This window comes from Aethalodelphis obliquidens, unplaced genomic scaffold, assembly GCF_003676395.1.
Source record: "Aethalodelphis obliquidens isolate GAN/ISIS:26980383/991018 unplaced genomic scaffold, ASM367639v1 scaffold20, whole genome shotgun sequence".
Classification (NCBI taxonomy): Eukaryota; Metazoa; Chordata; class Mammalia; order Artiodactyla; family Delphinidae; genus Aethalodelphis; species Aethalodelphis obliquidens.
Window position 1 is genome coordinate 6736350 of NW_020837964.1, and position 26092 is coordinate 6762441.

The 26092-nt window shown below is 58.2% G+C and overlaps 1 protein-coding gene across 1 annotated transcript in view; it reads right to left on the reverse strand.

Moving 5' to 3' along the window:
- Positions 1-3164: 3164 nt before the first annotated feature.
- CMIP (c-Maf inducing protein) overlaps positions 3165-26092 on the reverse strand; it is a 236709-nt gene continuing 213781 nt past the window's right edge. The window contains exons 11-21 of the mRNA XM_027119169.1: positions 19479-19544; positions 18147-18173; positions 17797-17845; positions 15248-15355; positions 12505-12621; positions 10765-10905; positions 9914-9961; positions 8718-8864; positions 7770-7875; positions 6635-6705; positions 3165-5001 (exon numbers count right to left, since the gene is read on the reverse strand). Coding sequence (XP_026974970.1) covers positions 4948-5001; positions 6635-6705; positions 7770-7875; positions 8718-8864; positions 9914-9961; positions 10765-10905; positions 12505-12621; positions 15248-15355; positions 17797-17845; positions 18147-18173; positions 19479-19544 — 934 coding nt within the window. The 3' untranslated portion in view covers positions 3165-4947. The remainder of the gene's footprint in view (positions 5002-6634; positions 6706-7769; positions 7876-8717; positions 8865-9913; positions 9962-10764; positions 10906-12504; positions 12622-15247; positions 15356-17796; positions 17846-18146; positions 18174-19478; positions 19545-26092) is intronic.

A 26092-nucleotide genomic window follows, 5' to 3' on the forward strand; every position in this document is an offset into this window, starting at 1 on the left:
AAACGGATGCACTCTGTGTTTTAGGGCTGCCGTGAAAAAGCACCACAAACTGGGGGGCTTAAAATAACAGAAGTGTATTCTTTCACAGTTCTGGGGGCCAGAAAACCAAATTCAAGGTGTTGGCAGGGTTGGTTTTTTCTGAGGGCTGTGAGGGAGAGTCTGTTCCCGGCCTCTCTGCCGGCTTCTGGTGGCTTACTAGCCATCTTTGGTGTGTAAGAGGCATCATTCCTGTCTCTGCCCTCATCTTCACATGGCCTTCTGCCTGTGTGCCTGTCTCTTCAGATCAATTTCCTGCTGTGCATGTCTGCTTCTGTGACCAAATTTCCCCTTTTTACAAGGACACCAGCCATACTGGATTAGGGCCCACTCTAATGACCTCATTTTAACTTGAATACTCTGTAAAGACTTTATTTCCAAATAAGGCCACACTCTCAGGTATTAAGAACTTCAACATCTCTCTTTTAAGAGACACAATTCAACTCCAACGATAACAGCCACCACCCCGCCCCCATGCCCACCATGCTTTCCATCTGCAGGTCCCAACACAGATCCCGCTCCGGTCCGTCGCCACGTCTTTGCACACCCCCCTTTCCTCTCTGATGATGTGACGAACGTCCTCATTCTTCACTGTCAACAATACCAGCTCCTCCAGGAAGCGCCGCCCCCCTGCCCCGACTTCCAAAGCCTGGGTTAGCTGCTACCCTCCATGCCCACCATAGCTTCCTGTCATGGCATCTGTCACACAATATCAGGGCTGCCTGACTGATTGCCAGCATGTGCCAGGTCACTGGGGCCCTGGACGGCGAGGGCCATGTCTCCTGCTTCTTCTAGCATGTTTTCTAGAACGTGCTAGCACCTGCTAGAAACAGGTGTTCAATAAGGAATAGTTGAATGCATGAATGAATGAGGCCAGGACCTTTTCCAAGGCTCTCTGACCCCTTTCCCGGCTGGCCTTTAGAGAAACTTCTAGCAGTCTGTCAGACACAAATGACAACCAGGTTCCCACGTGGTACAACTCCAGGGAGTACCCATCACACTGTAGATCTACCCTGAAATTTCCTGATGAACTTCCCTCCCCAGCTCAAGGACCTAGCGCTCCACTGGGTTCTCACTGGGCCCCTCACCATCAGCTGTGGGGGGAGGGGGGGAGGGGGGAAGAGGGGGAGAGGGGGGAGTTGCACGTGTGTTACGGGAGGAACAGGTAGGGTCCTGGCCTGAAACAGAAGACCCACTCTGGTGGGTTCTGTAAAGTCAGTGAGGAAGGGCTAGCTCTGGAGGGGCGGTGCTGGCTAGGTAATTGACAAGGGACGCTGAGGTCCCGGAACATACACCAGGGGGCTCTTACCACGTGCAGGTCGGCAGGGTGAGTGGAAGACGCGGTGTAACTCAGTTTCTGTAGGAGGAGGGCAAGCTGGTGACCTTCTGGTCCAGAGGGTGGGCGGGGTTAAGGAAAGTGAGGCACTGGATGGGCCGGGTTAAGTAAAGTGAGGCACGTGGGTTGGCCGGGGTTAAAGGGAGTGAGGCACGTGGGTGGGCGGGGTTAAGAGACGTGAGGCAAGGCATGTGGTGGGCGGGGCTAAGAAATGTGAGGCACCTGAAGCTGGCAGCCCGCAGGTCCCTCCAGGCCAAGGCTGAGGGTGGGGGTGAGGGTTGTGCTCAGAGCTGGAATCGTGGAGGGCGGCTGCCGGGGGAGAGGGTGGGGCGGGGGGGGGGTACCTGAGCTCACAGAGGGAGGCCGATTCGGCAAGAAAAGCATGGGGGAGGAAACGCCCTGATTCTTTCTTCCCGCGTCCCTGCCTCTCTGCCAGGTAGCCAGCATTCTCCAGGCTCAGCCGGAGGAGCCCAGGTGACAGGGTGGGGAGGAGGGCTGAGGACAGGTGCCTGCAGGGTCCTACCTTTTCCATCTGGCAGTGATGAGCGCCTGCTGAGCCAGGCCCTCTGCTGGGTGGGAAGGATCAGAGACGGCAGGTTGCGGGGCCTCACAGCCCCGTGTCTCGGCCCGCAGCTGGCTGTCGTGAAGCCAGGGCCATCTGGCCTGAGGACCGGAGCTCCTGGAGCTCGCCCGCCAGCCCTGCAAGTCCAGGGCCCTCCTTGTTCTCACGCAGGGCACCTGGCTTCCCTGAGTGGCCGGAGGTCGTCATGTGGGTCAGCTGACAGGCCGCACACCTGAGGGATGTAGAGGCCTCGGGGAGTGAGGAGGCCAGGGGAGGGGGAGGTGTGCGGAGAGGCAGGGAGGTAGCGGGGGTGGGAAAAAGGTGTGGGGTTATCAGGGGGCGGTGAGGGGGTTACACCAGTTGTCCTTGGGAGAGGGATGAGGGGCCTGGCTGAAAGGGCGGGGCGGGGGGGGTGGATGGAGGTGCAGAGGGAGGACTCAGCAACCCAGCAGCAGTGGGCTGGCCGTGGGGCAGGGTGGAGGTGAAAGTTCCGTTTCTTCTTATCTCGGGGAGGAGCCAGCTGGCTGGATGCGTCTAGGCGCTGGACCTCAGGGAGCCCGCCACAGACCAGAGGCATCCACGTCAGCCAGAGCTTCTCAGAAATGCAGGGTCTTTGGTGCCCACCCAGACCCTGGGGATCAGAACCCGCGTTTTCTGGAGACTCTCACTGGCCTAGAGCTTCCGTGACGCCCTACCGCACAGCAGTCTAGGTGGACGGCCAGGTTCTACCCTGGGGGTGACTCTTCCCCCCCCGCCCACCCCACCCGGGGACACTAGGCCCCATCTGGAGACATTTTCAGTTACAACTGCAGTGGGTGGTGGAGAGGTACTCCTGGCATCTAGTGGGTCAGGGCTGGCGGGAGGCATGCTCGACGTCCTTTGATGCCCAGGGCGGCCTCACAACAAAGGAAGGTCTGCCCCCTAACGCGCCAGGGTGAGGAGTCCTGGACATTCGGAGAGGGTGTCCGGGCTCTGCCGTGAGCCCCCGACTCTCGGCCTAGGTCTCGTCCCTTCCCATCGCCCTGGGAGGCCCCTTCAAAGCCACACAGAAAGGCCAGATGTCAATGAGTCACTTACAGTTTATTTTTGCCTGAAAGTATTCACATCTCTGAACACAGCTACGTGACAGTAGTATTAACCATCAGGAAAAGCAACAGTGCGAAGGGAAAAGGTGGCATGTCTCGACTCTTCTTTTTTTTTTTTTTCTTTTAAAATTTTTTTTTTTTTTTGCTTCTGCTTCTTCCTGCACCAGAGTGCTGTAAAGTATGGGACCGAAGGGGAGCGAATAAAACCAAACAACAGAAAACAACAACAACAAAAAAAAACACGAAACGGAACACACTCACACGCACACACGAAATCAAACCTGGCACGGAAAATGAATTAAGACTGAAACCCAATTTCTTTTTTTTTCCTTTTTTAAAAAAATGAGGGCATAGTCGGGGGGTAATAAAGTCTACCTAGCAAAGTATAAAACGACAAAAGCATGGTTTCCATTGAATAAGATTAAATATATATAAAACAATTACATTGACTGGGGGTTAGGTCTGGAGGTGCTGAAGGGGGGCTGTGTTTGTGCTAAACCAACAGAAGAAGGGGCTTGGGGGAGAGGGGACCCCAAGTAAACCATGAGGGCTGTTTTGTACAGTGAGGGCTTGTTTATAAAAGAAACAGAGGTTGGTGTGTCTTTGGGGCAGGTGTGGGGACGGAGGGGGCAGAAGGGGCGTCTGCGCTGCAGTGGTCACATTCGTGGGCGGGGTGGGCAGTCAGGCTGGTGGAGGCGACGTCTCTCTTCTCCCAAGAGACCATGCAGAGAGGCGGGCATGCATGAGGGGACCGCGGGAGGCACAGGACGGCGGGGAGGCCACAGGTCGCAGAGCCTCAGCGGGGACGGGGGCAGCAGAGGCCACCGCAGATGGGAGAGCTCCGGGGGAGGGGGCGGGGCAGCTCTCCTGCGGGACGGATGGGAGGACAGGTTAGCACCCTCCCCCTCCAAATGTGTAAAAGGGGGCCGAGAGAAAGCTGGGGCCATAGAGGAGCAAGACGACAATGTGGGGACCCCACTTCTCCTCCCCCAGCTGACCTCCACCCTGTGAGGAAACTGGAGACGTCTGGGATCGAAACACACGGTGGCGTGGCGGGCAGAGGGATGGACGGACGGACCGACATGAGAGCGTTAGCATAGAGAATCCATTACGAAAAAGCAATTAATTTTCCAAGAAGGTTCTTTTTTTTTTTTTTTTTTCCGTCTGTTTGTTTCCTTTAAAAAAATAACAAGAATACTACCACTACCCTGACAGCTGACTGGTTTGTACAGTACTACACGCCAGGGGCGGCCGGCGGGCGGGCGGGCGGGCGGGCGGGTCAAAGACTTCATAAATAAGAAGCAGGTCCCAGACCTGCAATTTGTCAACGTTTCTTAAATAGGCGCATTATTTAAATCTTATGTACAACAAGAATCACTTTGCATAGCAATGGCGAGGACACAGGACGGGTGTGGGTGTGATGACGTGACCACGTGACCGGGTCTTGTCCGATGGCGATGATGGCGATGGCGATGGCGGGGCGAGTTCTCCGCAGGGCCTCGGAGGGAGAAAGCATCCTTCCTTGGCCTCCAGGCCCGTCGGGGTTGCGAGACGATGGCATCAGAGTTGACTCTTCCCACATGGCATTGAACACAGAGGCAAAGAAAATCCACAAAGGGTCCCCCCTCCCCAAGCGCCCCCATCCCCACCCTCTCCCCGACCCGCTGCCGCTCCTCTGGTTGCTACAAAGTCCGTTTTAGATCAGGTCAATGTTTCCGATTATGAAGCTAAAAGAATTAGGTGGGGGCTGGGCGTGCTTACGGACCCCCTCCCCACCCCCTCCCCCCTCCGCCCTCCGCCCCCAGAAAGACTCCCCCGTCTATCTCACAGCCAGGACGCGGGGTGGGACCCCGAGACCCGCTGCTCTACAGCTATTAGTCAAGAGTTGCGTGTCGCAGTTGCAAACTCCTTCCTGCCGAGTGGGAGCTTCACCAGGCTTCCGTGTAGCGGACGTCCACCTCCTTCAGGTTGGGAAGCTTGGCCTGGGGGGAGCAAGAAGGATCCAGTCCCTTCCAGAACCTGGTGGCGCAGAGCTCCATCCCGCCCCCGCCCGGCGGCTGGCATTCCCACGATGCCCTCCCCACTTTGTCACCATCGGGGGCTCCCGAGCCCAGAGCTGGGGAACCTCCGGGAGAACCAAGTAGGCGGCACGGGGCTCCACAGAAAGCAGGCGATAGCTGCTGGGGAGCCCACATTCCCACCCCACAGAGGCTTCGGGTCACTGGCTCTGAGGGCAGGAAACCCAGGATGTGCGCCCCCCACCACTGTCACTTGCAGGCCACCTGCCCTTGGGTAGAGCCCTGGCCTCCGGGAGCCGGCTTCCTCATCTGTGGAGGGAATCTGAGTCCAGTCCCTGGCTCACGGGACGGGGCGAGGCAGGGCAAACCCAGAGCACCCGGTCCGGGACAGTGCCTGTGCCCTCAGGGCTGTCAGGAGTCCGGCGGGGAGAGTGGAGAGGGATCCGTAAGCTGCCGGTTCCTGGCGGGTGGGTGGAGATCCTTCCCACTCAGGCTCCCCCACGTGGATCGGTGGCCGGACTACAGGATCCCACCTGCTACTCCTCAGAGCGGCTTCCTGCCCCCCATCGCTGCCACCCAGACGCGCTTCTGCTCTGCCTTCTTTTATGAACGGTTTACTTTTTCTTACAAGCCTTTGCTGTACAGAGAGGCTGCTAACTGGTCTCCTGCCTTTGCTTCCCGCCTCCCCAGCTTCCTGGGCGCTGGCCTGCCCGGCAGGCTCACTTTAACCACTCCTTTCTGTGCAGGCTCTCCCGCCCCAATGAACGGAGCTGGCGGTCCCCTCCCTGCTGGCCCCTGAGCCCCGTCCTGCTGCAGTCTGCTGCACGTGTCTGTCTGCCGGGACTGAGCTCCCTCCTGGGCAGGGGTGAGCCCACCGCACCTCGGCGTCCCTGTCCCCAGCGCAAGCCTGCCACACAGAAGGCGTCTGGAGGCTTGGCCAGTGAATGGGCCTCAGGCTACAGGTCTGGCTGAGCTGGAGGGGAAGCTGAGGGGGGGGGGGGAGGCCCTGCTGGAGGTGGGCTTCCAGGGCGCCCAGGATCTGGCGCGCTCCTGGCCCGGCCCTTCCTTCCCAGGGCTCTGCGGCTGAGCCCACTCCTCTGGGCCCAGGATGAGGGGGCGGCAGGAGCCTGCTGAAGGCTCAGCCCTTCCAGCCCTGACGAGACATGCGTTTTTACAAACAAAATGTGCCCACCTTCCACCACCCAGATCCTCTTTCCTTGATTTTAAGTTGCCAACCTAGCCCAGCCTGCGGGTCCTGGGTCTCACCTGTGTGACTGCACCAGCCCTGCAAACCTTCTCCATGCTGCTACCCCTTGCTTGTACTCGCCCTCAAAAATCCTGCTTTCCGCGTAACAACCAGAACGAGCTTGTAAAAGCAGAACTCACTACCCTGCTTAGAGCCTCTGAGAGCCTCCTGAACCTGGATGAGATCCAGAGTCCTTCCATGACCTGCGAGGCCTTATCCGGTCTGGCTCCGGTCCCTTCTCTCACTTTCTAGTCACGCTGGCTACAAAGTCGTTTGTACCAACCCTTTCTGCCTCAGGACCTTTGCACTTGCAAAGGAAGGAAGGAAGGAAGGAGGGAAGAAAAGGATTACCTTCAGGTCTTCGTAGGTGTCCGCCGACAGCTTGGTGCTGTTCATGTTTAAGCTGCAGAGACTCTTCATGGCTGTCCAGGGACAGACAGACAGACACAGTCATTAGGTCAGTGGGACCCCACAAGGGGCAGTTGCAGGTACAGGATGGAAAAGCTGGGGGCGGACTGAGTTGCTGAGGCCTCTGGTTCAGAGACGGGGTCGGGGAGGTGGGGTTTCAGAGGCACAGCCCGGGACCACTACGTACAGAAGGTCTATTTCAGGCAGGAGCTGATCTGAATTGGGCCCACGTTCTCCCCCTGCCCTCTGAGCCTCTCTCCCTTCTGGTCCCCCTCTGTCATGTCCCTCTACTGCCTGTACCCCAAATGTCCCCAGAACTTGCCTGCTGCACTGCAGACAGTGGACCCCGCTGTGACTCTAAACCTCATCCTCTCTGCCCTCCGTTACCCCGTCACCTGCCCCCAGCCACTCCCAAGCCACCCAGAACGTGCCGACAACCTTGCAGGAGTCATGCCCACTGCCCAGAATGCCTCCCCCTCGGTCAATTCCTACGTATGTGTCTTTCACCCCCAGATCCAGTCACCTCCCTGGGAAGCCTTCCTGGATTCCTCCCAGCTGAGGCCCAGGGCCTCTCATCTAAACCAATGGACCTGGAAATGGGAAATGCAGATTCCCAGGCTCGACATCACCCAAGATTTGAGTTTAGTAGATTGGGGTCAGGGTACAGAAATCGACAGTTCTAGGTGCCTCCAGTATTTTGTGGCTCCTTCTACTAGGGCGGTGCTTCTCAAACTTTAGTGTGCGTTGAGAATCACCCGGCACTTTGTTACAGTGCAGTTTCTGAGTCAGCAGGTCTGGGGCAGGGCCCGAGAATTTGCATTTCTAACCAACTCCCGGGTGAAGGCTGTGGCTGGGGCTGCAGCTGCTGTGGCGGCTCAGGGGAGCACGATCACCCTCAGGGGCTGGGACAGCGTCGGGAGGGCACAGGCTGGGCCTCACTCATTCTTCCTTTTTCCTCTAGAGCATCAGCTCCACGAGGGCAGGGATACTTCTGCCTGGCATGGGGGAGGTGCTCCGGGAGCACACAGCACGGTGCGTGAATGGAGGAAGGGATGAAGGGATGGATGGAGGGACTCACAGCTGAGGGCCAGCAGGCCGGCGTCGGTGACGGGCGTCTCGCACAGGTTCAGCACCTGCAGCATCGTGAGGTGTTCCGACAGGAGCCGCAGGCCGGCGTCTCCAAACTGTGGGGCAGAGACCTGCTCAGCCTGGACACTGACGCTGGCCTCCCCGGGCGCCCGGGGCGACGACCCCGAGGCAGGGGCAGCGGCGGAGCAAGGAGACAGGACAGAGCCCAGGACTGAGGCCCATGGCCTCCACGCCTCAGGGCCTGGGCCGCTCTCGCTTCTCGCCAGACTCCAGTGCCCTGACCGGGTTCAAATCCAGCTTCTGCCAGTGCCGTGGACCAGACAAGGGCCCCCCCCTGGAGTCGGTGTTGCCGTCTGTCAAGGGTGGCTTTGAACTCAGTGACTCGTGGCTACTAGCGGGAGCCGAGGTGGCCCTTCCCTGGGCGGGACAGTGGGACAGCAGGGCAGCTGGGAACGCCCGGGTTCTCTTCTGCGAGATGAAGGTGTCGGCAGGGCCTGCACCTCACAATGGAGTGGAGACCACACGTGCTGATACGTGTTTAACAGCCCAGTCGGTACTAAGCACGGGCAGCGGGCACCGTGCGCTGTGGTCATTACAAGGAGGAGACCCACCAGCCGCCTGCACACCCCCTGGGCAGGGGTGTGAGACCTGTGTCACGTGTCAGCTGTGCCGGGCACGCCCCTGCTCTGGGCCTTGGCGACTCCAACTGTGGGACGGGCCACTGGGCTTCACGAGGGGCTCAACCTTCTCTGGCCTGGGACCCTCTGGGGGACGTGGGCGCTGTGCCGTGGAGGGGGTGTGGTGATGAAGCAAATGGCCCCGTGGGTTCTGGGCAGAAAGCCAGCCATGGAGGAGGGTGCAGGGCAGGCCTGGGGCAGGGGTGCACGGTGGGCACGGAGGGGGCGCAGGGGGCAGGGGCAGGGCAGGCCACATGTACCTGAGTGGACCACAGGTTCAGCTGCTTGAGAGAAGGCAGTTTGATGAGGTGCTCAGCGCAGGCACTGGTTACGTTGGTGAAGGCCAAACTGAGGTTCTCCAGGTTTCCAAAGGAGCCAGAGCTCAGCAAACGAGCCAAGTCAGCATCCTGCAGACGGGACGGGCAGGCGGGGTCTCAGGAGGCCTGGGGCTGCCAGCAGCTCCCCGAGGCCCTAAGCCTCCCCTCCCCAGCCCCACAGAAAGCTGTGGCGGGGAGGAGAGCACGGTCCAGTGGGTTGGGACAAAACGGGGTGTCAGGGAGGGCGCGGCTGCCTCCACGTCTCCGTGGTGGCAGCTGCCTAGCTGGAGAAAGCCTTCGGAGCTGTGACCCACAGCCTGAGTCACCAGTGGGGTGTTCCGAGGCCACGTCCCTCCCACAGGCGTGTGCACGTGTGTCCGACCATCTCACTTTCCCAGGCGGGAGCTTGCGCCCACTTCCTACCTGCAAACACTGAGGCCCTTTCAAGGAGTATGTGAGCACTAGACTCTGAGGTCGTTGAGGGTCCCTTCCATCTTTGTGATAGAATCCTTGAGTTTTAGCTGCCAACTGGCTGCCCTGGATTAAGGCTAATCTCCCAGCTAGGTGGGGCCACGTGCTAAACCTGGACAATGGTATACAAGCAGATGTGTCCCGCAGAACTTCCAGGAAGGTCTTTAAAGGGAAGGGGCGTGTTCCTCTTTGCCTCTTCCTCCTTCCTCCTGGCTTGAATGGAGATAAAATGGCTGGAGCTTGAGCAGCCAGTTTGGACTATGAGGTGGAAGCTATGTGCCAAGGACAGTGGGGCAGCAGGATAGAAGGAACTAAGATCCCTGAAGACCTTGTAAAATGGGGAAGGAGGCACCAGCCTGATAGGCTTCTTGTCATAAGATAAAATGAATTATGAGCACAATTTATGTGGTACGTGAATCCTCAATATATATGAACTATTATCGTCATCATTGTGAGTAACTGGTAACATAGTAACATTAATATCAACAGTAATCTTTATCATAATGTTTGGTTTCCTGCAACCCAGTTCCCTCCTAGGGAGGGAAGTACCATAGGGTCCCTGTTCACCTCCTCCCATCACCTCCAGCAGACACTGTCTGCTGTTCCCCACCGGGGAGGATAACCCGCTTCTTCCCTCCCAGCCCTGCAGGAGAATGAAACCGACTCACTGTGGACTTGGAGGGCAGTGTTAGCCTGGTGGGCCCGCCTTTCCTTTGCTGCAACAGAAGTCAGACTGGTTACGACCCACTTTTCCCTGAGCCCTCACCCGGTACCCGCACCTCCAGTAACACCTCTCATGGCACTGTTTGTATTCCTTGGGAGTGGCGGGCAACATGGTGGTCTTTGTCTCAGGGGCAGACCCCGAGGCCAGGTCTGAGGGCAGGTGGTGTATCAGAGAGGCGACCCCAAGAAACCCCAGCGGTGGAGCGGGGAACTGAGACCACAAGGCCCCTAAAGGAAGAGGCTGTGATCACCCCAGCTACCCCTGGGCCTCGGGGAAATGGTGGCGAAGTCACATCTCACAGGGAGACCCCACCTCTCCTGTCAGTCACTGGTTGAGAGCTGCTCCAGGAGACCACGGGGTGTGAATTTTCCACCCTTTCTGTCCTGCTGTGCCCGTGGACAGAGAAAGCCCTTTGGCCAGGAGGTACGGGTGCTGGCATTCGGAAATCAAGCCCCGTGCCCTGAAATGAAGGGCCTGAGGGAAGTGGGCGAGGGAGGGAGGGAGGAGGGGCACAGACAGCCACTGCCAGGCTTGGCTCGGAGGGTGACACAGGATGTGGCTGTGACCGGGCCCATATGGGCTGTTTGACCTTGGGCCACAGACTCAGCCTCTCTGATCATCTGCAAAGTGGCGGGTGGCAATCTCGACCTCTCTGGGTCTGGAGGAGGAGTCAGTGAGGTGGAGGCCGGCACAGGTGCCACGGACCCTGGGCTCTGCCCTGCTCACTGCAGCCACGCTCTCGCTGCTGGGCAGGGGAGCCCCGGAGCCGGGCCGGGCAGCCGGGCGTGGACTCACCAGCTCCTTCAGCTCCCGCTGCCGGTCGCACAGCTGCTCATACATGCGCTTCCCCACGCCTGTGCTCTCCAGGGTCGAGATGATCTGCAGCTGCGTGTCGTTGTTGTCGATGATGTTGTATTCCAGCATCAAGCACAGGATCTGCCAAGAGCCGGGAGGCGAGTTACCGCCAGCCCGAGGCTCTGGGAGGGGCTGGTCCTCGGAGGCGCGGAGGCCTGAACCCTCAGCCTGTCCCAAGAGCCCCTCACGCCTCGGGAGGCGGCCAAGCTCGGCACACCCATGCGTTCCCAGGTCTTGTTCTCTCCCCGCTCTCTGCACTTCCGGCTGTGCGATGCTGGGGGGATCGCCTGCCCCCGTGTCCCCTCTGTGTAACGGGAACATTAGTGCACACACACTCAGCGCGTGGGAGCTCCTGGTTAACGCTTGTGGGCACCATGCACGCCGGGCCCCTATGGCCTGGTAGAGCCCGAAAGACAGGACACCTCTTTCTATCCCTTGCTTTTCCACGGAAAGCTGTGGGAGTCAAACTCTTTGATGCTCTCCCTGCTGAGAGGTGAAGTCTAATTCCCATCCCCTTGACTATGGGCCTGGCCTCGGTGACTCACTTCTATTTTTTTTTTTTTTTTTTTCCGGCACGCGGGCCTCCCACTGCTGTGGCCTCTCCTGTTGTGAAGCACAGGCTCCGGACGCGCAGGCTCAGTGGCCATGGCCCACGGGCCCAGCCGCTCTGCGGCATGTGGGATCCTGCCAGACCGGGGCACAAACCCGCATCCCCTGCATCGGCAGGCGGACTCCCAACCACTGCGCCACCAGGGAAGCCCTCATTTCTTTTTTTTTTTTTTAAATTATTTATTTATTTATTTGACTGCACTGGGTCTTAGTTGTGGCATGCTAATCTTTAGTTGCGGCATGCGTGTGGGATCTAGTTCCCTGACCAGGGATTGAACCCATGCCCCCTGCATTGGGAGCGTGGAGTCTTAACCACTGGACCACCAGGGAAGTCCCGGGGACCGACTTCTCATGGCCAGAAAGTGGCAGAAGTGATGCTGCCTGACTTGTGAGGTTGAGTCAGGAAAAGAGATCTAGCTTCTGCCAGGTCTCTTTGGACAGTGGCTGTGGAAGCCCCAGGCTTCTGGGGACTTTGGGGGAGACAGAGGTGACATGAGTGCCCGGGGCTGGTGTGTGCTCCTCGGTGAGTGGGACGGCTACGACCAAGGCTGCTGTGTGGATGGCGGCCTGGCAGCCCCAGCTGCTCCAGCCTCCGCTGGTCGAGTCCCCTCAGGCCAGTGCCAGACACGTGAGGGAAGCAGCCTTGGGAGGACCTAGCCCACCCCCATCTGACTGCGACCCCATGAGACACTCAGAATGAGAAGTGGTCAGCTGAGCCCAGTCATCCCAAGACCCAGGAGCAAATAAATGAGCATTATTGTTTGAAGCCCCCATTTGGGGGTGGTGTTCTGCAGCAACAGACAAAGGGAACAGAAACCTGCCCAATCGATCCCTTGGACCCACGTGGATCAAAAAGTGAAATTAAAATGAAATTAGCAGACGGTTTGATGAAGGTCTCCCACTCCCGCTAAGCTCAGGAGGGCTGGGGCTGTGCCTGCCTCATCCGCTGCCGTGTCCCCAGCTCTTGTAATAACTCGGGGCTCCTAGAAGCTCCTAGAAGGTGCTCCATCAACAAGGATGAAGTCCTGGGAGAGTTGGCAACCTTACCAGGGACTCGGGCCAGCTCCTTACCTCCACCATGGTCTGGTTCCCCCTCAGCGCCAGGAGCATGCAGGGTCCCAGCTTGTTTTCTGCCAGGGAGAGCAGGAATTTTTTGGTCTTGTAACAGGAGCCCATGAGGATGTGCACCTGTGAGGAGAGATGGGCCAGGTGAAGGGCAGTGACCGCGTGGGCTGTGGCCCGCGGTGCCTGCCTTCTACGTGCTACAAGGATCGTGAGACCAGAAGACACGGATCAGACACGCCCCACACCCAGTCTGGACACTGCATCTGCAACGATCACCAGACTCTCCCCAGGGGATTCAAAGGACCCCCCCCCCCCACCCCTGACACCGGCTCCCATGTGGATGAACCTCGAGGACACTGTGCTGCGTGAATTAAGCCACTCACGGAAGGACACATCCGGTAGGGTCCCACTCATGGGAGGGACCTAGGGTCAGACTACAGAGACGGAAAGGAGGAGCGGGGGTGGGGTGGGGTGTCGGGGCTGGGGGAGGGCGTGGGGAGCTAGTGTTTACAGCGGGGACAGTTTCAGTTTGGGAAGATGAAGGTTTGGAGATGGATGGTGGTGGTGACTGCAGAACACTGTCGGTGCACTTGACGCTACAGAAATGTACACTTAGAAACGGTTCAGGTGGGCAGAAATGAACACAACATTGTAAATCAACTATACTTCGATAAAAATATTTTAAAAAATGGTTAAGGTGGTAAGATTTATGTTATATATGTTTTACCTCCGCTCCGTACACACACACACACAAAAGCCCCCTGTCCCGTCCCCCTCGGGACTCTGCTGACACCTGGCCCTCTGGGTCGTGGCACTGTCAAAGCTGGCAGAAACGTCTTGGCAGCCCCTGCTTAGGGTGCACAGGCCCACCCCTCACACGCAGGGTAGGGAACCGTACGGAGGCCCGTCTCCCCTTCCCAAGCCCCCTGTGAGTCCCAAAGGTATTTTGAGTGGTCGCCTGCCCCAGAAACCCGAGAACTGGCCAATTCTGCTCCATCTTGGGTTATCCGCAGGCCGGCCATTAAGAAAAGTGTGTTTCTTTCTGGTGCATCTGGAGATGGGTGCCCAAGGGCAAGGGTCCCCAACCAACAGCTGGGAGGCCCACACACCTGGTGTGCTCTCCCCCTGACTTCACGTTAGAGCAAATGCCCTTCTGCGGTTGGAAACGGCAGCCTAATCAAAGGGGACCTCATCCGTGCCATGTGTCTCCATGGAAACGACGCATCACCATCCAGGGGCTGCCTGCTTCCTTCCCCACGTATATTCTTTTCTGCTCCATCACCAACAACTCTGGCATACAAATGCAATCTCTCAGGCTGGGGAGCTGCCAGCTCCCTGACTTCTCTCTCTCACAGTCCCCGCACAAAGGGGCGGGGAGGACCACGGGGCGTTGCCATGGTGAAGCTGTGACATCAGAGCAGAGAAGCCTGTGAGAGGTGGTGCAGGCAGGCAAGGCCAGCATTTTCAGGACACACAGGGCACTCAAAGGGGACGCGTCAGGCAGCAGGCGAGGAGTGGAGAGCAAGTGCGTAAGGAAAGGAACCTAAAAATAAGCCCCTTTCCAGAGAGGATCCAGAGGCAGTGCTGGGGTCTGTCGTCACTGCGCACACACTGCCAGGTTCACTGCGGAGAGTGCTATGAGCTGCTCACCCCACTAAACCGGCTGCCCAGTAGGGATGAGAATAACCACACCCGTCACTTCTGCGCACTCACTGTGCGCTAGGCCCTGGCCCGGTGCCTCGCATATATTATCGCAGGCAATCACCATGGTAACCCCGAGACGCCAGGACTACGCTCCCCGTTTCACAGACGAGGAAACCGAAGCCCCGAGAGGCAAGTTACTGATCCGAGGTCATCAGGCTAGCGTGTAGCAGGGCTGCAACCTTAGCCACGGCTGGCCTAGGCTTGCGCCTTCCTCAAGCTCTGGAGCATGAGTGACTGTGGAACGGAGCTGGTTTCCTCAGCAAGCGGGCTAGGTGAGGTTGCCGGCCGCCTAGAGGAGCATCTGCCCTGGGGAAGGGGCATCTGTGCCTCCTTTCACAAGATGGACACTCTTTGCTACTGGAAGAAGGGCCGGCTCTGGACAGCGTGGGCCTGGCCGAGGGAGGAACTTGGAGGCCGGAGGCCTGTGTGACCTCGGGCAAGCCACTGCACCTCTCTGTGCCCGTTTCCACACAGAGGTAGTTAAGGGATGGGGCTGCCGTGAAGATGAAGAAAGATTGTGCATGTGAGGTGTCGGTCACAGTGCACAAGAAAAGTGTCAGGAATCACCAAGGATGCGGTTATTGGTCAGGGGATCTCAGATGCCTCATCTCCAAGGTGGGCCGGTCATCCTGACCTTGGTGATACGGGGCAAGGATCAGACGAGCTGGCGGATGGATCTGCAGCGCCTTCTAGGATACCTGTGCCCATTACGCGCTGAGACCCTTGAACAAAGCAACGCGCTGCAGTGAACCCGATGAACTTGGGCAGTTAACACCTGTAACGTCTGGAAGATGGGGTAATAGGAAGTATCCCTCCTCACGCTGCTGGGGGAGCCTCTGGCTCGGGGCCTGCTCAGGTAAGAGATGAGGAAGTGACACCTGTGGCCGGCGTCACCATCACCATCTTCATCACCGGCATCCTTTCAGCCTGGAAATTCCAGGGCTGGCCCCAGCGGGCGCGGGGCGGCTCTCTCACTGGTCAGGGGAGGGGAAGCCAATGTGCCCGCCCGTGGCTCCGGCCACTCCCACCCCTGCCCCTCACGTACCATACTGGCGAACAGCTCCCCGTCGTCGTCGCAGGCCACCCCTCCGGGGCTGTAGAGCTGAAACCAGCCGTCCTTGCCGGCTCGCACGCTCAGCAGGCACGAGTGGACCTGCCGCAGGGGGAGAGCGCTTGGTCAGCCCCTGCAGACCCATGACGACGGTGGCCCACGATCCACACACGCCAATGGCAAACGCCCAGACAAGTCCCACGGTTAAGGAACTGGTTTAACTTAGTTTAGTCCAGACCCGCCCAGCCTTCTACTAAATTCCACGGAAGGCCTTTTGGGAAAAACTCTGATATCCATAAACAAGGGAACTCCAGCTCCTCAGGATGGAGGGCTGGGCCCTGGCTTGTCTAGCTGCCCTGAATAAAGCACGTCTGTGGCCAAGCTGGGGTAGAGAGGCGCAAAGGGACCTCTGTGCCGCTCTCTCCTGCACCTTGGATGGGGGCATTTTTTTCTCTTTTCTCTGTCTGGGTGTCTGTCCCCCTCTCTGTGTCTCCAATTCCTCTCTCTCTCTGCTCTCCTTTCTCTCTGAACCTCTGCCCCACTCCCTCACTTTTGGGGCGTTTGCCCCTCCACCTCTGGGGGTCTGCCTGCTTCCCTACTTCACCCTCATGGGTGCTGTCCCCAGGCTTTGCCTCTGTCCCGCCGATGTCGCTCTCTCTCTCTCTCTCTGGGACCCTGACATTCTCTCCTTAGGAGAAAGGGTCTCTGTCCAGAGTCGGGGGCAATTTCAGTGCTGCCCGAAGCACAGCTCTCTCTGTGGCTCTCAGCTTCCTCCCCAGGGCTCCACGCGTCTGTGTGTGGGTGGCGTGTGTGCGCGTGTGCAAACACGTGTACACATGTGGGAGGAATTCCACATCCACCCCGGCCCCGCTGTAATTGCAGGGAGAGAGTGAAGGACGAGCTCCTGCCAAGAGTCACTTACTCACAGATATTCAGTTGATCACAACCCACACACAAGTAAACAGAAAGCAGGGGCGGCAGGGCTCTGACTTTCCCCTCTGAGTTGGAAGACTATCGGACGCTAACTTAGCTATACTTCAGAGAAACAAGGAAGCAAGAGTATGAAACTCTGTTCAACAGATACAGCAGAGAATCTATAAAAAAACAACTGTGGCTCCATCTGGGAGGGAGAAGGTGGGAAGGGAGACGAGTGAGGGGAAGAGAAGCAGGAGAGGAAATCAGAGCAGGAGGCGGGCGGAAGCGGGAGGCACGGCTGGCAAGAGGGGCCTGCTGGGGGGCCGTGTCCTCAGCAGCCTCCCGGGTGTTACCCGGGCTGGGAAGTTTCCCTCCTGGCACTCGGCACTGCCGCTCCGCTCTGGGATGCAGCTGGTACCACTTTTATTCATCAACTTCAAAGTCGGTGTCTGAAATGAAGCCTCACTTTCCAGGGGAATTCTGAGACTCTGCCTTCACGCACGGCGAGGGATGGCTCAGGGTTAAGAAGAACGGAGACCATCGCGGGTACCCAGACGTTTAAAAGCTCCCTGTCTATGGCTTCTGCCTGAGGATCGCTTTTGGAGTCAGGTGTAGAATCATGGTGTTTTCGAACTAGATCCTTCTAGATCCTTCTCGACCCAGGCTTTATAGTGTGGCCTCTTCAGAATATACTCTGGCTCCACCGAGAAGAACTCCCTCCCTCATCCTCCGGCTCCGCCTCTGTCCCCGCCTGGGAACCAGACCCCTCGTGCCCCAGACTCCGTGTGCACAGAGGAGGGGCCTGAGCACCTCAGGGCAGCCCCCGCCCGGCCCGCTGTGTACGCTGCAGGGCTCGCCCCTCCTGGAGCCTAACTACCCCTGGGTGAGGGTAGGGCCTCGGCCCATGTACCAGCTGTGTGATCTCGGGCATGTAACCCCCGTTTTCTCAACTCTAAAAGGAGGGTGATTCCAATGTAAAATGGGGATGATGGTAGCACCTAGTCACAGGGTTGTTGTGAGGATTAAATGAGAAAACGCATGTGCCTGACACAGCGTGAGCACCCAGCGAAGGCTGTTGCTGTCATTACAGCGATGCAATGGGAGAACGGCTGGGGTGGGTTCCCGGCCCACTCTGAGTCCTTGTTCACACACAGGGGCTCTGGGAGGGAAGGCTGCTGCCCTCTCCCTGAAGCCCAGCTGTTGGAGGGGCAGAGTGGCCCCTCGGGGAGGCCCTAGGCCACCATGCCCGGGAAATAAAACCTGGCTCAGATCCCAGCTCAGACATCTTCCCTGGCCCGCTGATACTCAGAACGGCAGGACCAGAGAGGATGAGCCGTATCTCAGAGCTGGTCAGGAGCCCGGGTGCCAGCCTGGCCCTAAATCATGGCCCGTGCCCTAAGGAGAAACAGCCGGTGGGAAACACCTCAGGGGAGCCTCAGTTTACAGTAAAACGCTGACATCACGGGCCAGGCTTGGACACTTGGGTTGGGGGCTGTGTTTATGCACAAGGCAAAGGAGCCTTTGTAAACTGTTAAGGATGCCCGCGGGGGACAAGGGGGCCCTGACAGAGCCACATGCGCCCTGCTGCAGCCTGGACCGTGTGCCTGCGAGGGAGAGGGAGGCCTCACCTCTTGTCGTGGGTCTTCGGCGAACCTCTGAATCACGTACTTCAGTTCCCTGAAAGAGACGGGGTAGGGGCAGAGTCATGCCCAGGGTCCTGGCTGGGGTGGGCCAGGATGGGGGGCTGAGGACAGAGCTGGGGAGGGGCGGGGCACCGGCTGAGCTGGCGGGATCAGGAGACGCCTGGACGGGCCTGGACACGTGTCTCCGGGAGAACTTCTGGGAGGAGCCATCCTTGCCTCCCAGAAGGCATGTGACGAGGACGGGCCGGAAGGAGGGCTGGCTGCTGGGGGACGCCCGCAGGACAGAGGACACTCGTCCGGGAAGAAGGTAACAAGGGCGTTGCCCAAATACTCACTTGGTGAACTTCTCGTGTGCGAGAGCTCTGCAACAGAAACAAAGGGAAAACCGCAGTGAGCAGGGCGTTCGCAACAGCACAGTGACCCAGGGTCCTTCCTCTGGGGGCGGCAGGCTTTCTGCCGGATTCCAAGAATGAAGGGGAAGTTGAGCATGAAACACCGACATCGTGTCCCCACTCGACATGACATGGAGCAGAGGAGCGGGAACGGGCTGAGCTCCCCGGGCCCCTGCTTACTCTAAAAGGAGGGTAATTCTAATGTAAAATGGGGATGATGGTAGCACCTAGTCACGAGCACCAGGCTTCAGAGTAAGCAGAAGCGGCGCTCCGGGGGGTGCACGTGAGCACGTCTGCACGTGGGCACCAGGGGACCCAGGTGTGCTTGTGAACTGTTCCACCACTAAGGCGCGGCTGCGCTAATTGCCACCACTCATCCGAGTGGCAACCGGGGACCCTTCTCAGGGCCAGTTGCCTCATGGGCCCACCGTCAGGTGTATCCCCGCAGCTGTGGGAACAGCGACTGCAGCCACTGACGCCACTGCTCTCAGGAGTCGGATTTCTCCAGTCTCAAATCCTGGGGGCTCCAGGGACCAGCCGGGCCGACAAATGGCGTAATTACTGAGTGTAATGGCCCCTCGGAGAGCCGCATTTCATAAACACAGAGCTCCTCCGGAGAGAGCCCCCGGGGCTGCCTCCTGGGGCCTGGCTTCTTCACAGCTATCAAAACAGGCCTGCAGGCATTTTAGGGCCTGGTGATTTAGACAAAGCCTTCTCCTCAGGCCATTATCCACCAGAGAGTTTTCTCCCTATTTTCCCGTGATAAATTCAATACTGGGATAAGGGCTGGAGAGACGGAAGGGTCCGTTCCTGGCCCAGCTCACTGTGGGGCGGGAGCTAATCCTGTAATGGGGGTACTAAGGGAGCTTTCAGCATATGGCCGCGCAGCACACAAAGCCATTCCACACGCGTTGTCTGGATTTTTACTCTGGCCCTCGGGAGACGGGAGAGGCAGGTTTTCCTACGCCCATCTGACGCACAATAAACACCGCTGACGTGACCACATGGGGGCTGGTGCGGAGGGCTTTGTACTCTTAGCTCAGTGAAGCCATCTAGCCATGCAAGCACGTGATTTCCCCATTTTCGGGGGTGGGAGTGAGCCTCCTCGGGGTCCCACAGCTGAGGACCAACACCTCCATCTCCATCTCCCGCTGTCGTCTGTGGTGTCCCCCGGTGCGTCCCGTGACCTGATCGGTCCCCCTGCTAAGGCCGGGGTGGCCGACGGAGGTTGTCCTTTCAGGGCCGGAGGGTGCTGGGGACGTGTGTGGGACTTACTCTTTGGGGAATGGAATGGGCTGAAGCAAGCTGGCCAGAGACGGTCTCCAGTCATCATAGTCAGACCTGGAACGAGAGGGGACGACGGTCAGGGCTGGTCTAGACGAGGGGCGGTTAATGGCGTGTTATCACACAGGGTCAAAGATGGGGCGACAGTCTGGCGACCTCGGCTCCCAGGGGCCCCGAGGGACAAGCAGCTGGTGTCTGCAGCGTGGCCGCAAGGCCTGATAAGCCTCTCCGGAGACTTCCGCGTGGCCGCCGAAGGGGCTGGTCACCCAACTCCCCGGATTCCTCCTCCTTGCCACCACACCCAGGTTCCCAGACCCGCGTTCCTTCTATCTTCCAGAGCACGGAGGGCTGTCATGGGCTGAAACGTATCCCCCTCAGATTCGTACGCTGAAGTCCTAACCCCAGGACCCGAGCCCAGGAAGAGGTGACAGGTAAAACGAGGTCATTAGGGGGGGGTCCTAATCCAACCGGACTGGTGTCCTCGTAAGTGGAGATCAGGACACAGACACACACACAGGGATGACCACCTGTGAGCCGAGCAGAGATGGCCTCAGACACAACCAACACTACCCACACCTGGATTCCACAGTTCCAGCCTCCAGAACTGCGAGAAAATACATTTCTGTTGTTTAAGCCCCTTGGTCCGTGCTGGAACCTGGCCTAAGCAGAGGACGGCCCCGGACCCCAGACCTAATTTGTGGTCCTGTGGGCCCGGGGCTCCCTGATGTATAGAATTCGCTGTTTTTTGTTTTGTTTTGTTTTGTTTTGTTGGCACTGCCGTGCGGCTTGTGCGATCTTAGTTCCCCAGTCAGGGATCGAACCTGTGCCCCCTGCGGTGGAAGCGTGGAGTCCTCACCACGGGACCACCAGGGAAGTCCCAGAATTCGCTGTTTTTCAACCTTCTTTTCATTCAGTTGGACCCCTCTGACCCCCGCCGCCCCAAGGAGCTTTTTCAACATTTTCCTTAATTGCTCTCTAAGTACACTGTATCTGTTAATATGCTGTATGTCTGTCTCTACTTCATTCCAAAAAAGAGGAAGATCTTCTCACCCCCCCAGAACAAATAATTCGCCCTCACCAACAATGCACAGTTTAGATAACCCCGGCGGCGTGGGAACTGTTCCCACCCCTCCTTTCTCCAGATAAAGTGATGATAAAGTGGCAGCCTTCAGAATCCAGCTCACACCCTGGAGTGTTCCGAGGAAAGCCGCCGGACACACCGAAAAGAATTCCCAGAAAAGCCTGTGGCCTGAGATAAGTTCTGACAGTGTTGCCAGCTGAGGGTTACTAAGCACTGACCAGGCCAGGCAGTGGGCACAGCCCGGCTCACTTAGTCCTCAGAACAGGCACTTGAGGACAAGAGTATCACACCTGCCCTACAGGTGAGAAAGCGAGGCCCCTCGTGCCTCCTGAGTTCAAGCAGCTAGGACGCTCAGAGCAAGGATTCACAGCCAGGTCCTTGGACTCCAGTGCCCGAGGCTGGGTGTGTGCTTTATGCTGCCCATGGGTGGATGGGCACAGGGAGCCCAGATCACGACGTGGAGACAGACCCCTTTCGACCTCATACCTGCGGTCATTGATTTTTACAGCTGGCTTGTCTTCCCTCTAAACCCCTTCCCTCTTTCCCTCCCACCTGTCACTGACTGACTGATGGTTTCCAGAAAAATCTAAAAGTAATAGGAGCAAACACTGTAGACAGCACCTGTCTCGAGCCAGGGGCTCTTCCAGGCACACACATGGATCAGCCCCTGTGTTCCTCCCAGAGACCTGGTGAGCTGGATGCACCCGCCATCCCCATTCTACAGCCAAGGAAACTGAGTCTCGGTGAAGACAGGCACTGGCCCAAGGCCACACAGTCGGTAAGAGCTGGGGTTTGACCCCAGGAGCCTGGCTCCCGTGTCTGTGCTCCTGCCCACTGAACAACACATCTCGTGGCCCCTGTTTCCACCTGCAGAGGCAGGCCCTGTTCCCTTTCTCAAAAGGGGCACGTACTCGTTTTTCTTTTGCTTTAAAAAAATATGTTCAATGTAGAAATGCCATTAAATACAGGAATCTCTACGGAGTGTTTAAATCACCCATAATCAGAGTGGGGGTCAGAGGAGCTGTGGCCGCGCCTGGTGTGTAGGCACTGGCTGGGCTCCCGGACAGACACAGCCCGGACCATGGCTCACTCCGGAGGAAGGGGAGGTGATCACTGAACAGCGTTGTGTCACCGGGTCCAGGTGCTAAGCTCAGTGGGAGGTTGGGGCAGGGGTCTAGGTGAAAGTGTCTCCCCAGCCTGGAGCTCGGCCTCCTGAAGGCTCTGTCATGGCAGCTCACGCAGGACCAGGGGGAGGACGCAGGGGTGAAGGAAGAGGCAGAGGCAGACGGACTTCCTTCCTGGCCTGGGCCCTGCCCAGCTCCAAGTTTGCAGCTGGCCCCTGGACTTACTCCAAATGTCCGGTCTGACCATTTTAGCGTACACGGTGGGTGTGTTGGGCAGAGACTGGGAAGCTAGGAGCCCGGGGCCTGGCCAGGCCCAAGGGATGGGCGTGGGATCCCTGTGGCCAGCAGAGCGCCTGTCAGGAGCATCCTGAGAGCAGTGCTGGCCTCAGGGCTGGCAGGCCAGGCTGACCTGGGGTGGAAGGGAGAGCTGCAGGCCGGGCTGTGAGAGGCCTGAGCCCACCTGCAGGAAGGACAGGAGAGCCAGGCCTTCCTGGGCTCAGGGAGGAAGGGGAGAGTGAACCAGGTGCCTTAAGCAACCCGAGGGCCTCTGATGGGCCTCAGGTGTCAAGCAGCACACATTTAATCCTATAACCCCCATTTACAGATGAGAAATGGAGGCCCAGAGAGGTCAGGACACCTGCTGAAGATCACAGAGCTCATGAGGGGAGAAGCTGGACTTGAACGAGGCTCCGTGAGCAAGACATCCAGCCCTCTGGCCTCGGGCTGCTCTCCACGAGCGGTTTAGAGCCTACATGGCTGAGGACTTCCATTCTCTTGCTTGGGAGGGGAGCGGGGGCGGCGGGGGTGGTGGTGGTGGTGGTGCGCGTAGGTAACACCAGAGACAAGCTGGGCCGGTGAGGGGTGGACGTGGGAAATGAAGGCAGAGTGGTTCCGGGGATTTGGGGCGGCCGCCTTGGCCCGGCAGAGACAATGCACACTTGGTAGAATTGTAACCCAGCTTGACAGGTGCTGTTAGACCAGAGCTCGGAGCTGTCCCGTGGACAAGGTGCTTCCTCCAAGCAGACCCTTTCCCCGATTTCATGGAATCTTCTGCATGGCATGGGGAGAACACACCAGCCTGAGGGCACGGGGGGCCAAGCAAGCCTCTGAGAAGCCAAAGCCCCCAGCACACGGGTCTGGGACGGGCAGGCCTGGCCCTGACGGCTGTGTGCCGCAGCGCCCAACCTGAACCCTGGCTCTGTCACGGCCACAGCCTGGAGAATGCCGTGTGTGGCTCCCTGGGGTGGGGCACTGGTGGGGTCCTCAAAGGGGCCCCTGGGGGTGAGCTAGGCACAGCGAGGCCTGGGAGACCAAGGGGAGGTCCACGGCCTTTCTAGAAGACCATGAGCGAGGCACCTAATGCAGCCCAGGGCGCCAGGAGGGTGTGTCAGGGACACAGCTCATTCTGCTTTGCTCCTGCCGTCACACGCACAAGTATCTGCTCCCTCCAAAGGCAACTAGCTGGCCCAGGGATTAAAATCCAAGGTGAGAAATGAGTGGCCTTTATCTCTGAAGCTGGGGACCTGGGCAAATCCCCCTTCTCTGCCTCGTCATCCCACCAGGGACCTTCCAGGGCTGTAGGCAGATCCGCTGGCCTCAAATGCTCTAGGGAGTGTCTGGGCTCTACAGAGTGGCCACAAGCCCCAGGAATCTGCATCTGAAATTTTCCAAACTGATCAGTCCATCTATACGCATACATACACTACACACACACACACACACACACACACACACACACACGTGTATTTCTGCTGCTCTGCAGACCTCATCTAAAACCCTCGCCGGAAGCCCGAGCACGGAGATGCTGACCGTGGGGATGGGGGTACCTGTCCTTGCCGCAAGCCTGCAGGGTGCCAGGTGGTGTGGCGAACGCGTGGCACACACGAATTCACTGAATTCTCGAGGCAGCCCTGAGAGCCAGCACGCACTGACAGGCGTCCCTATCCTTATTTCACAACTGGGAAACCGAGGCCCAGAGAGGCGGACTCATTGTCCGAAATCATACGATCAGTTGAACGGTGGGGGGGAAGATTGGACCCCAGTCTGGCTGACATTCAACCAAGGAGGTGAGGTGGTCCTTCCACCCCCGCCCCCGGGCACCCAGCTCCCGGCCCCGAGTCCCACTGGGAAGACAGCGGCTGGCAGACAGTGAGCTGACCTGGAGGAACGGCTGGCAGCGGTGGTGTCTGGGGCCTGAGGACCCGCGTGAGGGCAGAGATGCTGACTGGGCTCCAGTCCACCCCACCCCAGAGCCTCATCACACTCCCCAGCCACACCCACGGGCTTCATCCTGGCCGCGCGGTCGCCTGCAACCTCCTTCTCCATCTCTCCGCCTGTTGGAGGCTATTCCAGCCACTCCTTGTCCGCCAGGGTCTCCAAGCCCCCAGACAGTCCCCCTCCCCTGCACTGAACTCCGGGCGTTTCCGCTCAGCAGAGCTGCGCTATCTGGCTGTGCCAGTCCTTCACGGAGCAGGGAGGTCCTGGGCGATGTCCCCGGCGCCTGCCTTCTACATTCTAGTCACTATCGTGCTTCCCGGTCACGAGGACAACCCCAAGTCCATCTGCATTTTCCCTGAAGGCCCCGAGGGGTGAGGCGTCTTCCAGCTGACCTCCAGCCCAACGAGGCCTCTTTTAAAATCCATGTGTTTGCAAAAGTAACAAGTAGCCAGATTCGAGCTGATCAGAAAACAGTGGATGTGCCCATCTCCCAACTCTCCCTCACGATGGCGGCTCTTTTCTCTTCCTGGACGGAAGGGCATCCCTTTGCCTGTGGCCACACGTGTGCCAGGAGATTCCCACGCTCCATCCCACCGGGCAGGCAATGTCGCTGCTTTCAGAACTTGGTGCTACTCAGATTCAGAGGGAATGAGAGCAGGGGGCATTGGGTCCCCAGCATTTAGCACAGAACCTGGCCCACCTGGGTGTGCTGTAAGTGTTTGGTGAAAGAATGCATACATAAGTGGGTAAACAAAAGTGTGAACCACACACACGTGCCCAGGAGGTTAAGAGCTGGAATCCGAACAACTATAGGCCAAACGTGCTCTGTCCAGCTCCCAAAGTCCACATTCTTTCCATCGAACCACCCAGCTTGGGCCTCACAGGGTGATGATCTCAGAGTCAGCCTTGACCTGTGCTGGGAATAGTTTTCCTTTTCTGAGTCTCCAGGGAACGTTTTGCAGTTTACGTTACTTGCCAATGGTGTTAAATTCTAACTATTTGAGGGCCCTCTGATGGGAACACAACTAATCAGGGCCCCTGTCCACTCTCTCGGGATGGAGTGGTGCCCGCCTGTTCCTGTGGACGCGGTCTGCCAGGCTGGGCCCAGGCTCTAAGCATGGCTTCTTTGGCCCCCACAGTGCACTGATAGGACCCCTCAATTCCACATTAGAGCCTCTGTCCTTCCATTCTTTACACATTACTCTCATCTGGGGAGCCGTCCTACTGAAAACAGCAGTCCACTCTCACCAAGTCCTAAATTCTCCCAATAGCCCCTCTGAGGAAGACACCCATTTTAGAGATGAGAAAACTGAGGCCCAGAGAAGCCAAGAACACTGCCTGCAGTTACACAGCAGACTAAGTCCTATGGCCGCATTTCCTCAATTCTCAGACGCACGCTTCCTGCAAACTGAGTCTGCACTGAATGCCATATTCGTGGGGTTTTTTCTTTTTTTTTCCCCTCTCAAAGTGCTGTTATTAAATCGATGATGTGTCTTACTCCCAATGGTGCCTTAAAATAGAGGAAACACAGCTGTAGTCAGAAAGTGTAGTAACTCCCATCTGCCCAGCGTCCATGCCTGCAAGATACCTGCTCTGTGCTGGGGCCCGAAGCCATGCCCTCTGATGGCTGGGGGCAGCTCGACTCAGAGAGGGTGGGTAACCAGTGCAAGGTCACAAGCTAACACTGACACCCCTGGGCCCTGAACCCGGCAGTCTGGCTCTGAATCTGTGCTTTTTCCAACGTATCATGCTTTGGAGCACTTTGAGTTGCTGGGGTTTTGCGGGTTTGACACATGTGAGGCCCTCCAGTGGGCCAGTGAGTCAAGCAGGCAGCAGGGTTAGAAAAGGAAAGCTGCTAGGGAAAGAAGTGATCAGGCCCACATCGTGCTCTGCGCTCCCCCAAGGTGAAAAAGGCTTCTGGACGTACAAACCCTGCTTCGTGGAGATCTCCGGGTGGGGCGGGACGTGCTACCCTGAGCAGTGGTCAGGAACGCCGCCCAGCGCCCAGCAGGCAGCCTCTGACGGGCCCCCTGACCCCCACCCATGACCTGGCAGCTGGGCAATGCGGGCAGGCAGGAGGTCTGGAAGCAGATCAGGAAGAACAGAGTCCTCATTCATGAGCATGTTTATGAAGAAGGAAAAAAAAATGTGTGTCAACTGCATGATGAAACTCAAATCCTTAG